General features: G+C 43.8%; 1 protein-coding gene across 8 annotated transcripts in view; it reads left to right on the forward strand.

Moving 5' to 3' along the window:
* WDFY4 (WDFY family member 4) overlaps window positions 1-12,892 on the forward strand; it is a 295,895-nt gene that overhangs the window by 93,058 nt on the left and 189,945 nt on the right. For all 8 annotated transcript variants that reach the window (XM_005565163.5, XM_015456044.4, XM_074001615.1 and 5 more), the window contains 6 exons: window positions 678-899; window positions 1,985-2,163; window positions 8,203-8,434; window positions 10,231-10,376; window positions 11,568-11,679; window positions 12,422-12,612. In XM_005565163.5, the coding sequence (XP_005565220.3) occupies window positions 678-899; window positions 1,985-2,163; window positions 8,203-8,434; window positions 10,231-10,376; window positions 11,568-11,679; window positions 12,422-12,612 (1,082 nt within the window). The remainder of the gene's footprint in view (window positions 1-677; window positions 900-1,984; window positions 2,164-8,202; window positions 8,435-10,230; window positions 10,377-11,567; window positions 11,680-12,421; window positions 12,613-12,892) is intronic.

Genomic DNA, 12,892 nt, shown 5'->3' on the forward strand with positions numbered 1-12,892 from the left:
GCTGAGATGGACACATTACCCACCTTAGATCCCTCTCTAGAGAGAAATATGAGTTGGGCTGATAGCCATCAGGAACAGACCAATCTTTGGCAAGTGGCTCCTGTGCACAGCACTGCACTCAGCTGAAAAACCACTGGGTGGAACAGTGCAGGTGCCTGATGCTGCCAGAGTCACACACTCTGTTAGGAGAATTGGGTTTGGGGTTTCTATGGGATCATGGGTGCTGGGGAGCCATTGCCTTCATAACCTTTTTCCACGTGAGTTGGCACCAAGTCTGAGGATACAGCAGCTGGTCCTGCCTGTTCCATGAGGACAATGGATCTGTCTGTATCGCCAACCCTGTTATGGGATGGGAGGGCACATGGCATTCTTAAACTGGTGCCCTTTCCTATCCAAGGTTCAGCTGAGCTAGGCCAAGGTCCTCTGCCCCACAGAGCACACTGCCTGGCTGTAGATCAGCTGATCAAGGGCCCACATGTGATGGACCTCAGGGAGATCGAGGTCTTCTCTGCTCCTTTGGCAAGGCAGCATGTCATAATGGGGAGGAGACAACTGGTGATTAGGCAAGGCACCCAGTAGGTGCTGCATCCAGGCTAAATCAGCACCACAGTGAATCTGAACATACTTGCTCAGCAGGGCAGAACAAAGCCTGAGGGCATGCCTGTGTTCCCACCCAGGTGCCACCAGACCATTCCCTCCTCCTGGAGGCCTGACCTTCTCCTGTTGGTTCCTGATCAGCCGGCACGGAGCTGCCACTGAGAGCCACCCACTGCGCTTCCTGACATTGGTGCGCCACCTGGCCAGGACCGAGCAGCCCTTTGTTTGCTTCTCTGTCAGTCTCTGCCCAGACGACCTCTCCTTGGTTGTTTCTACAGAAGAGAAGGAGTTTCAGCCTCTGGGTAAGGTGCTGGGATCCAAAGCCAGTTTCATCCACATGTCAGGGAAATGGGGCTAAGTCAGAAGCTCTCAACACAGGTGTGGTTAGAAACCTGGTGACCTTCTGTTTCTCCTCATCCTTTGAAATTGCTCCCTTGGATTCCACACCTGGTGAAAGGTCTACAATATTTGTTGTGGTTCACTGTGGCCTGGGCTCTAGGCTTGTAAGTGTCAGGCAGATGAGTCCCCAGCCCTTGGCACAGCTTCAGAGATGATGCTCAGTGGCTTTCCAGAAACTTCGCCTGGCAGAACAGTCACAATGGGACCCAGGGCTTTGCCTCGCTGGGACACATGCTGCATCCTCTCCTGTGTGAGGTTTGTGAAGAACACACACAATTTAGCTGGAGCCAAAGCAGCTACAGACACTCCCACATATGCTTAACCCCAAACCCAGAAGGCTGGCCTGTGCTTAGCATGGTGCCCAGGGCCACCCCTCCTTCGGCAGTGCTAGAGGCCAGCCCTGGCTCTGCCTTTAGAGCCCAGCATTGTCCTCCAGGCCCATTTGCCTGAGATGGTCAAGTCCAGTGGATTCTGGCCACTTGTTCTTCTCCTGTGTCCTGGGAGTGTCACTGTTTCATAAGGAAAAACAGTGGGAGGCCCTATGAAACAGTGGGAGTGGCTGATGCCCTTGTACACAGCACAACTGCCTATCCAACTCTCTGGGACTCGGCCTGCAATGGAGTCTCTGTGGAGGTAGTCTACCTTGGGGTAGACCTGAAGCGTAGTTTCTGGGTTTGAATCTTGGCTGTATGACCTTGGGCAAGTCACCCAACCTCTCTGTGCCTCAGGATGGTAAATTGGGTATGTGTCAGCGCCTACCTCACAGGGCTGTGACATGAGTTGATATTTGTAACATGCTTAAAACTGGCACAAAGGAAGAGCTCAAGGAATGATTGCTGCTGCCGTTGTCATTTTTCATGAGAGGAGGGGCTAGGGCTCCATGGTACAAGGCCCACAGTGGTTGACGTCTCTCTGTGCCCTCCCCATTCTCCTGGGTTCCTGCAGCGTAGCACTACACATGAGACTCAGTGTTAATGCTGTCTTCCAGATGTCATGGAACCTGAGGATGACTCTGAGCCTTCTGCAGGACGCCAGCTTCAGGTCAGGTGTGGCCAGCTCCTGGCTTGTGGTCAGTGGCATCACTTGGCTGTGGTTGTCACCAAGGAAATGAAAAGACATTGTACAGTCTCCACCTGTCTGGATGGACAGGTCATTGGCTCCGCCAAGGTGAGATGGCTCCTCCAAGCTGCACTTGCCCCACAACCGTACTGCCTGCTGCTACCCTGAAGTGACCTTGGTTTCATTCTATGTTTTTTGTTGTTGTTGCTTTTGTTTGTTTATTACTGGTAGGGCTGGCATCTAATGAAATCCTGCTTACTGTTCAGGAAACTTGAGTGAGCTCAGACATGAGAAGGACATCTTTAGAAAATGCACTGAAGGTCACACAACCAGGACAGAAGGCAAGATGTGCATCCAGATCTCTAAGAATAGTCATGTTCATGAAAATAGAAAACTCCAGAATGAACAAAGCAAAGCTTCTCATTTTAAGGGGCAAATTCCTCAGGGAGGTCTGGGCAGGCTTTTCCAAGAAGCTCCCAGGTGAGGCCAATGCAGCTCATCTTTGTACCACACAGAGGAGCAGGGCACTAGAGTGTGCAGACACCAATACATGTCACCAGATTTAGAGAAAAAACCATGAGGAAGGTAATGGAATGCAGATGTATAACTGAAGGAAGCATCTCATGGCTGTCATTTAGAGACACTCCAGATACAAGAGGAAGCTGGGAAAAGGTGGAGCTGGCAGGAGCCAGCAGCCATTGTCAGAGAGGAGAGAGCCCAGAAGACCACAGAGGGCAGGTACAGTTGGATTTTCACACAGGTTCCAGGGAGAGCATACCAATCTGGCTGCATTTTAGAATCACCTGCAAAGGCTTTTTAAAGTTCTCTTGCACAGGCTGCACCCAGAATAATTACATCAGAATCTCTGTGGGTCAGGTAATTTGACAATTTACTAATGTTTATAAAATTTTCTAGGTGATTCTAATATGCAACCAGAATGGAGAACCTTACATACACAGGGTTTCTTGATTCCCGCTAAATGCCATAGTGTTCCTCCCCCAACCCTGTCCAGTTGTGACCACCAATAACATCTCCAGACATTGCCAAATATCCCCTGGGAGTCAAAGTTGTTCCAGGTTAAGAGTCATTAGGTGAGAACAAATTCTTACTCCCAAGTTATGTGGGACCCATATAGGTGAATTTGGTACCATCTTCTGGTAAAGTTCTGTTATCAGAAAAAGGCAGTGGTGACCAGAAAGATTTTTTTTTTTTTTTGAGATGGAATTTCGCTCTTGTCACTCAGGCTGGAGTGCAATGGTGTGATCTCGGCTCTCTGCAACCTCCGCCTCCCAAGTTCAAGCAATTCTCCTGTCTCAGCCTCCTGACTAGCTGGGATTACAAGCGCCCACCACCATGCCCACTAAATTTTGTATTTTTACTAGAGATGAGGTTTCACCGTGCTGGTCTCAAACTCCTGACTTCAGGCCCTCTCAGAGTTCTGGGATTACAGGCGTGAGCCACCATGCCTGGCCAAACAGAAAGATTTTGATAGGGACATTGAAAAAACAGATCCTTCAAAACATAGTTGGCCTTTACTCCAATTATTAACAATATCAGTCCTCCTTCTTTCCCTTTCTGTCTTTCTTCTTTTCCTCATTAAATATTTATTGAGCACCTATTATATGTTAGCTAATATTTTAGGTGCTAAGAATTGTTTATGCCTATAAGCTAAAGACCTCCAGGAACATACATATAGTATAAAGTGCTAAGAATTGTTTTAGGTTCTAAGAATTATTTATGCTTATAAGCCAAAGACCTCCAGGAACATACATATAGTATAAAAAAAATTAGATTTAAACTGACTGTAGTGACAGATTCCCTACCCCATGGGGTAGTAAGGAGTTAGGAGTGGTTTGTTACAGAAACTGTGCTTATTTTAGGTGATTTTTAAGAGGGTTTAAAGAAGTGGAGGTCCATCTGTTCTGAATTGGGTGCTGTCAGAAAGAGGTGCAATTTGGTGACTGTGAATATTAATAACTTTTATCCAGAAGGTAGAGACATGGAAAAGGGCTGGACTTGTCATTAGAGAGGAAGCAGAAGTCCCTCACGTTAGTTGGGATGGGATGTGTGGTGTCTTTTGTGGTTGGAATGTCTTTGTTTTTATCTGTTTAGGCTTGAATACTGAGTTCACTTGTTCTTGTCTTCTTTCGCAGAACATGTTGATATTTTGGTGAAATACCTCATATACCTTGAGGCATGTCTTATTGATGTTTGTACCTTTCTTGAACTTGGCACAGGGGCTGACACACAGTGAGCATGCAATAAACACTTGATGAACTGAATTGAATGTGCAGCCACAGGAGGAACATGACTGGCTGGTAGTGTGGTTGGGTGAAGTGGTACAGGCATTAACATCCTCTCTGAGGGACCTGCTAAACGTACGCCATCAGCAGGGAGGCCAGGAGTGGTGTGTTGCTATATGGAGTGGCCAAAGCCAAGACTGACAGAGTCCTCTTTCCAAAATAATCTCAACAAGTTGAGTCAGGACCAGCAAGTGAAACTCAATCAGTATAAACATAAAGGACTGTGTTTTGATGCTGACATCTGTTGGGCAAGAGTAAGATGTGAAAAATCTAGCTTAGTCTGACTAGTTTAACAGCCCTTCTCAAAATGCTGAGCCTTTGTTTTTATTGCCAAAGGAAACTTAGATAAATTTGGAACGATATAGAGCGTTTTAACAGCTTGAATTGGGCAAAATGATTTGGGAACGATCTGAGACATTAGACATTTATTAGTCAACCTGAACAGGGCAGTGTGCATACACTGGGAATTTGGGAAGAGAGGGGCAAGGTGGGTTGGAGGGGTGGGTGGTGCTTCCGTGTGGGAGAGAGAGGAGGACTCTGAGTCTGCGAGAACAGAGAGAGAAGAGAGCACAGAAGACCATACTCCTGGCAAGGCTTGGTGGTTGAACAATTGGTTTGTTTTTATTTGAAAATCTCATTTAATTGGTAGGGTGAAAAAGAATATTTCTGAAATTATGTAAACTCTCATTTAGAAAAATACAGTCATCCCTCAGTTTCCTCAGGGGATTGGCTACAGGACCCTTCTTGGATACCAAACTGCATGGATACTCAAGTCCCTTAAATAAAATGGTGTAGTATTTGCAAAGAACAGATGCATACCCTCCTGCATGCTTAACTAAGCTCTAGATGATTTATAATACCTAATACAATGTGAATGCTAAATAGTTGTCATTCTGTATTTTTTATTGTTATAGCACTATTTTTGTTGTCCTTTTTCCTGAATATTTTTGATCCAAAGTTGGTTGAATCCAAGGATATGGAACCCCCAGATATGCAGGGCCAATTGTGCATATTTATAAACATATGCTTATATTTAGTGATTTTATAGTAATTATAATATAAATGCATTTTGAAATAGCTCAAAAATAGAGAAGAGAAGATTTGCTACCCTCCTGCTACTTTATCACATTTTGTAATTTCAGTTTTATCCCTTTAAAAAAATAGTGTGGCTTCAATGTATAGAAAATCTTGTATACTGCTTAGTTCATTTAACCTCTCGTTTAACCTAACACTTAAGTTATATGGTATAGCCTATTGCTTCTAGGCTACAAACCTAGACAGCATGTTGCTATATTGAATACTGTAGGCAGCTTTAACACAGTGGTGAGTACTTGTGTATCTAAACACTCTAAACATGGAAAAAGTACAGTAAAAATATGATATTATTATCTTATGGACCACCATTGCATATGTGCTGTGACACTGACTTGGAACATTGTAATGTAGCACACAGCAATACATGAAAGTATACTTGGAAATTCATCCAAACTTTTGCCTGTATCCACACTTCGTTCTTTTTTATTTCTGAGTAGTATTTCAAGGTATGGATGTGCCATAGTTTGTTTAGTCATTTATCCATTGAAGGACATCTGGGATGTTTCAGGTTTGGGCCATTACAAATAAAGCTTTGTGAGCATTTGTGTATGGGTTTTTGTGTGAATTTAAGTCGTCATTTATCTGGGATGAATTCCAAGAGTTCAATTGCTGGTTTCTATGGTAATTGAATGTTTAGTTTTATAAGAAACTGCCAAACTATTTTGAAAATGATTTCATCATTTGACATTTCCGCTAACAATGAATGAGTGAGGCAGTTTTTCTGCACTTAGCGTTGTCACTATTTTTATATTAGCCATTATGATAGTTGTGTAGTGATAGCTCACTGTATTTTTAATTTGTATTTCCTTAATGGCTAATGAGGTTGAACATCACCTTTTCATGTGCTTATTTGCCATCTGTATATTCTCCTCAGTGATGTCCATCCATATTTTTTGCCCACTTTCTAATTGCATTGTTTGTTTTGTTGTTGTTGTTGTTGTTGTTGTTGTTTTTTGAGATGGAGTCTCGCTCTGTTGGCAGACTGGAGTGAAGTGGTGCAATCTCGGCTCACTGCAACCTCCACCTCCCAGGTTCAAGCGATTCTCCTGCTTCAGCCTCCAGAGTAGCTGGGACTACAGGTGTCCGCCACCATGCCCAGCTAATTTTTGTATTTTTAGTAGAGATGGGTTTTTCGCTACGTTGGCCAGGATGGTCTCGATCTCCTGACCTCGTGATCTGCCCACCTAGGCCTCCCAAAGTGCTGGGATTACAGGTGTGAGCCACCGCACCTGGTCGCATTGTTTACTTTTTTAAACTGTTAAGTTTTAAGGGTTTTAAAATATATACATGTATGTGTGTGTGTCTATACATACACACATATATATATATTCTAGATACTAGTCCTTTGTTAGATACGTGATTTGCAATAATTCCTCCTAGTCTATAGCATGTCTTTTAATCCTCTTTCACATGGGTGAAGTTTCTGGTTTTGCTGAAGTATAATTCATTAGTTTTTCCTTATATGATTCGTGCTTTTAGTGTCATTTGAGAATATTTTGCCCAGCCCTAGGTCCTGAAGATTTTCTCCTATTTTTTTTTTCCTAAAGATTTTGTAGTTTTACATTTTACACTTGAGTTTGTGATCAATTATGAATTAATTTTTGTATAAAGTGTAAGGTTTAAGTTCATTTCTTTGCCTATGGATGTTCAATTGCTCCAGTACCACTTGTTGAAGAGTCTATCATTTCTCAATTGAATTGCTTTTGCATCTTTGTCAAAAATCAGGTGAACCTACTTATAAGTTTATTTCTGGGTTCTCTATTCTGTTGCATTGATCTATGTGACAATCTATGTGATTATCTTTATACCAATGTCACACTATATTGATTTTATAGCTATATAATAAGTCGTTATTAGAGTAGTTCCTCCCCCAAATTAATTCTTCTTTTTCAGAATTGTTTAAGCTGTTCTAGGGCCTGTGCCTTCCCATACACAGTTTAGCATTAGCTTGTTTATGACTACAAAAAACCTTGCTGGAATTCTGATAGTCTACAAAAAGCCTTTCTGGAATTGCATTATACCTACTGATCAACTTGAGGGGAAATAACATCTTTACTATAGTGAACCTTTCTATCCATGAACCTGGTATGTCTCTCCATTTATATCGGTCATCTTTGACTTTTTCCATCATCACTTAGGAATTTTCAGTGTACAGATCCTGTACTTGTCTTACTATTTCATTTTCTTGTACATAATTGTAAGTGGTATTGTGTTTAATTTTAGTTTCTGTTTGTTTATTGTTAGCCTACAAAAATAAAATGGATTTTTGTGTATTGATCATGTATCCTGTGACCTTGCTGAATTCACTTATTAGTTCTAGGATATAAAAAAAAATTCCTTGGAACTTTCTACATGGACATGTCATCTGAAAATAGAAACAGTTTTGTTTCTTCCTTTCCACTCTGTATGTATTTAATTATTGTTCATACATAAAACTTTATTAATTTGCCAATACTAGGCATTTAGGTTCTTAGCAGATTGACTGAGATAAAAAAGGTGGACTTTTTTTGTTTCTTAGTATTTTTTATCAAATTTATTTTCAGAAGGGCAGTGTCAGTTTTTTACTCCACATTTAATAACTTGTTTTACTGCATACTTCTGAGGTTTGTGAATTATATTTTAATTTTTTAGATAAAACACATTTTTACTATGAGATGAAAATAAGATGCATCATGTTATATCACTTTGTATTTACTTGATTAACTCTGAGATCAAACACTACTCACTTTTGTCCTTTTTATTTTGACAGATGTTATACATCCAGGCTCTACCAGGGCCTTTCCTTTCTATGGATCCATCTGCGTTTGTGGATGTTTATGGATATATTGCTACCCCTCAAGTTTGGAAACAAAAATCTTCATTAATCTGGCGTCTTGGCCCCACATACCTCTTTGAAGAAGCCATTTCAATGGAAACTCTGGAAGTTATTAACAAACTTGGCCCAAGATATTGTGGCAACTTCCAAGCTGTGCATGTCCCAGGTATGGAGTGTTTTGATTTACAATGTTCTTGCTGATAGTAGTTTTTAAATGGACATCTGGTTATTTATAGCATATTTGCAGAGAATAAGCTCAGCGTTAGGGTCAGTCATTAGGGAAGACCTCTGTAATTGTATCATTATATATTTACAACCCAAGAGAAAATGTCACAGAAAAGGAAATGACAATATCTTTAGATTTCAACTCCAAAGTCCCTAATGGGGAAGAGGTGGGTTGGGTAATACCATCAGCAAAGAAAGAAAGAAGAGATTGAGACAAATAAGTTACATTGCTTTTAATGAAGAAGCTTTTTAACTAAAGTATACTGTTGTCTTCAATTATTAAACAGGCAGACAAAACATCCACATTTTCATTATTGATTGTCGTTATTCAAGCAGGGAGCATTGCTCTCTGTGCTCCGTCAAGTCAAAGGGGTCAGCTCCCATCTGGAAAGAATGATAAATGAATCTATGTCAGTGGCCTGTATGTGCTGAAGGGCGATTGAGTGCTGTAGAGCATTTCTGTCTCCAAGCCCATGATGTCTTTGAATTTCATTTCCTGTGGCAAATGGCACTGGCCAGAGCAATGGGATGAGGTCAGGTCTAGAGCCAAAGCCTTACCAATTCTATATTCATGCCACCCTTCTCTACTAGCACAGTGGGTCTCATTGACTTAGAGACCAGTATGTTAATTCAAACTGGGATGTTTGCCATGGCTGTGCAGCTCATTGAAAATTAAACATTTCAGTTCAGCCTATTTCAGGTCAGGTTTCTTGTCACTTAGCAGTTTGGTTTTAGGAAGTGAGGTTATATACTTGACAGATGTTTTAAGCTCTGGTAGTTTCGCACCTGGAGTGCATCTATTTCATGGTAAGACAAATCTTGGGAGAGTTCGACACAGTGTCTTCTTCTTCTTCTTCTTCTTCTTCTTCTTCTTTCTTCTCCTTCTCCTTCTCCCTCTTCTTCCTCTTCTTCCTCTTCTTCTTTTCCTTCCTCCTCCTCCTCCCCCTCCTCCTCCTCCTCACCCTCCTCCTCCTCCTCACCCTCCTCCTCCTCCCCTCCTCCTCCTCCCCTCCTCCTCCTCCCCTCCTCCTCCTCCTCCCCCCTCCTCCTCCTCCTCCCCACCCTCCTCCTCCTCCTCCCCCCTCCTCCTCCTCCCCACCCTCCTCCTCCTCCCCTCCTCCTCCTCCTCCCCCTCCTCCTCTTCCTCCTCCTCCTCCTCCCTTCTTCTTCTTCTTCTTCTTCTTCTTCTTCTTCTTCTTCTTCTTCTTCTTCTTCTTCTTCTTCTTCTTCTTCTCCTCCTCCTCCTCTTCTTTTTGACAGAGTCTCACTCTGTCGCCCAGACTAGAGTGCAATGGCGCTATCTGGGCTCACTGCAACCTCTGCCTCCCCGGTTCAAGCCACTCTCCTGTCCCAGCCTCCCGAGTAGCTGGGACTACAGACATGTGCCACCATGCCAGGCTGATTTTTTGTACTTTTAGTAGAGATGAGGTTTCACCATGTTGGCCAGGCTGGTCTTGAACTCCTGACCTCAAGTGATCTGCCTGCCTCGGCCTCCCAAAATACTGGGATTACAGGCATAAGCCACCACGCCCAGCCCAGAGTTTTCTGTAAGCGTCAGAGAAGACGGTAAAACAAATGACATGCAAACATACAATGTGCAAAAACATGCAACGTGACAACATACAAACATCCTCTCAATGATTACTTTGCTGTGTGACATAGATATTAAATTGTATGAGGAGTAATTTCCTTCTCTGTAAAGTGAGACTAGAAACCAATAAACATGTATTGTTACAGGGGAGGACCTGGACAGTGAAGCCACACCCCTTGTTGCAGAAGAAAGAGTTTCTTTTGGACTTCACATAGCCAGCTCCTCTATCACCAGTGTAGTGGACATCAGAAATGCTTACAATGAGGTGGACAGCCGTCTGATCGCCAAAGAAGTACATCTTCTAACTTCATTGCTAATCTCTGTTGGAATCTTGGTTTCATGGCTTGCTTTAGCTTTCAGTGCTTAAGTAGACACTATTTCATGTTTGCACATGTATAGATGGATACGCACATACATGTTTCCCACTTCATTTGTTAAAATATCCTATGCCTCCTCACCCACTGGCGTCCTCCAAGACTAAGCCTTTCACTTATAATTATTCAGAGAAGAAAAATCATAAATAAAAGAACAAGAACAAATGACAGGTTTTAAATACGTTTGCAGCATTGAAAACTCTATTGAGCTTCCCTAGTCCTGGGTATTAATGACCCACTAACACTGAGATATTCTTTGAGTTGTTGTGATTTTTTTAATTTTAATTTTTTAATTTTTTTACAGATGGGATCTCTCTGTGTTGCCCAGGCTGGTCTTAAACTCCTGGGCTCAAGTGATCCTCCTGCTTCAGCCTCCTGAGTAGTTGGGATTACAGGTGTGAGTCATAGCACCCAGTATTGCTGTGATTAAAACAACAAACAAAAAACAGTAAATTTTCAAAATAACAAGGAGATGTGTTTATAGATGGTGATGCCATTAAATTTACTTCCAAATTTTGCATAAAGAGCTCTTTTGCTTAGCACTGATGAAAACTTGCTGATTTGTTATATTCTCTTCACTCTCATGGACAGAGGGTACCCCCAGAGGATGGGGAGTCAGGAACTAGGTCCTATTGATCATGAAAGTTGTGGCTTAGCAGCAACACACTGCTTTCTGATATAGGAGGCTAGGATTCCTATCTTCTTGCCCCTTTGACACCTGTAGAGATTGGGCTCCCAGAGCCTGAACAAACCTAGTCTGAGAAGGTGGCAGCCCTCATCTTGGTAGTGCTGTTCCATCTGAAAGTGTTCTTGGGTCCCTCTTGCTCTTCTTAGCACCTCAGTGTAAGCACGTGGGACACTGGTGGCTCAGACTGCATAACTGAAGCTGCTCACTTAAATTCGGTCACAGCCTGGGGGGCAGAATGCATGAGCCTGAATTTTGGCTTCAATCCCCTGACATTGGTTCAATTGCTATTCATTCACTGATCATTGCTGATGGAGTGTCAGCACTGGGCCAGGCCCCAGAGGGCCTGCCCTCCAGGAGCTCGTGGACAACGCTTCTTCTTTTGCAGGAGTTTCTTAGGACTAATTGCTGCTCATTTCTCTAGATGAACATTTCATCCCGTGACAATGCCATGCCCATTTTCTTGCTGAGGAATTGTGCTGGCCACCTGTCAGGGTCTCTGCGGACCATTGGAGCTGTTGCTGTGGGTCAATTAGGTATGTTCAGCTGGGAAGCTTTGCTGCTATTTGGAAAGCAAGGTTTGTGCTGTCATGGCTTGTGTACCCTGGGGTTCTGGAGTGATGTGCAGGATGGAGTGTGCTGGAGAACCAGGATGGGGAGGACCAGAGTTGGGAGTGAATCCAGCAAGACAGCCTCCCAGAAAGCATGAGGATCTGTTCACCTGGCCACATCTGACAATCAGTAGGGAGCTCAGCTACTAACCAGGCTGCTGTCTGTGACAGCAGGAACCTGTCTATCTAGTGAGCACAGTGGGGCTTTTGAGTAGAAGCACTGATTGTGGTTGTTTGAGTGAAAACTGCTGGTCACCATTCAGTTGAGCAATAGCAAGGCAACAAATTGGTGCAAGTGCCCTGCCCAGCAGGATCTAGAGGACAGGCAAGGGCAATGGGTTGATAGAACAAAAGGGATACTGAGGCTCAGGGATCTGGCTCATCCAGCACTCTGGAGTGAAGGCAGAGGGTGGCAATCTGAAATACTCTGGGCTGTTCAGCCTTCTGATGGCAAAGAAAGGACTTAGCACAGTACAGTATCTCCCAGCCACATAAGACTTTCAGAGCCTCCTGCTCTTCCTCCCAGCCTGTCCCAGGTGCACAGGCCCCCCTGGCTGTGGGTGGATGGTAGCACTGGTAGCTCATTGGTCCTCCTGTGCTGTTGAGGCATTTCCCATTGCAATGAAGCTGTGACATGTTGATGAAATGCCCACTTTATGTCACATAGGGGTGAGGGTGTTCCACTCCAGCCCTGCTGCCAGCAGCCTGGACTTCATTGGCGGGCCTGCCATCCTCCTGGGCCTCATCTCCTTAGCGACAGATGATCATACCATGTATGCGGCTGTGAAAGTTCTGCACTCAGTCCTGACCAGTAATGCCATGTGTGACTTCCTGATGCAACACATCTGTGGGTACCAGGTAATCCCATCCTCCCACCTGGGACTGAGACTCCCCAAAGTGCTGTCATCCCCAGGGAACAGGGACAAGCGTTGCTTGCCCCAGTAGCATTCCCTCCAGGGTGACTTCTAAAGAAGGGGAGCTGAAAGCCCTTGGGTTCTGAGACCAGCAACTTCGCAGCAGAGGAGGGGCAGGTGACAGCCAGCCCAAGAACTCTGCTCAGGATGAGGATGCTCACCTGGCTGTGGCTTCTGGCCCTTTTCACTGAAAAATTCCAGTGTCATTTGTGGTGGTCTCCCCA

This window comes from Macaca fascicularis, chromosome 9 (assembly GCF_037993035.2).
Source record: "Macaca fascicularis isolate 582-1 chromosome 9, T2T-MFA8v1.1".
NCBI classification, from domain to species: domain Eukaryota; kingdom Metazoa; phylum Chordata; class Mammalia; order Primates; family Cercopithecidae; genus Macaca; species Macaca fascicularis.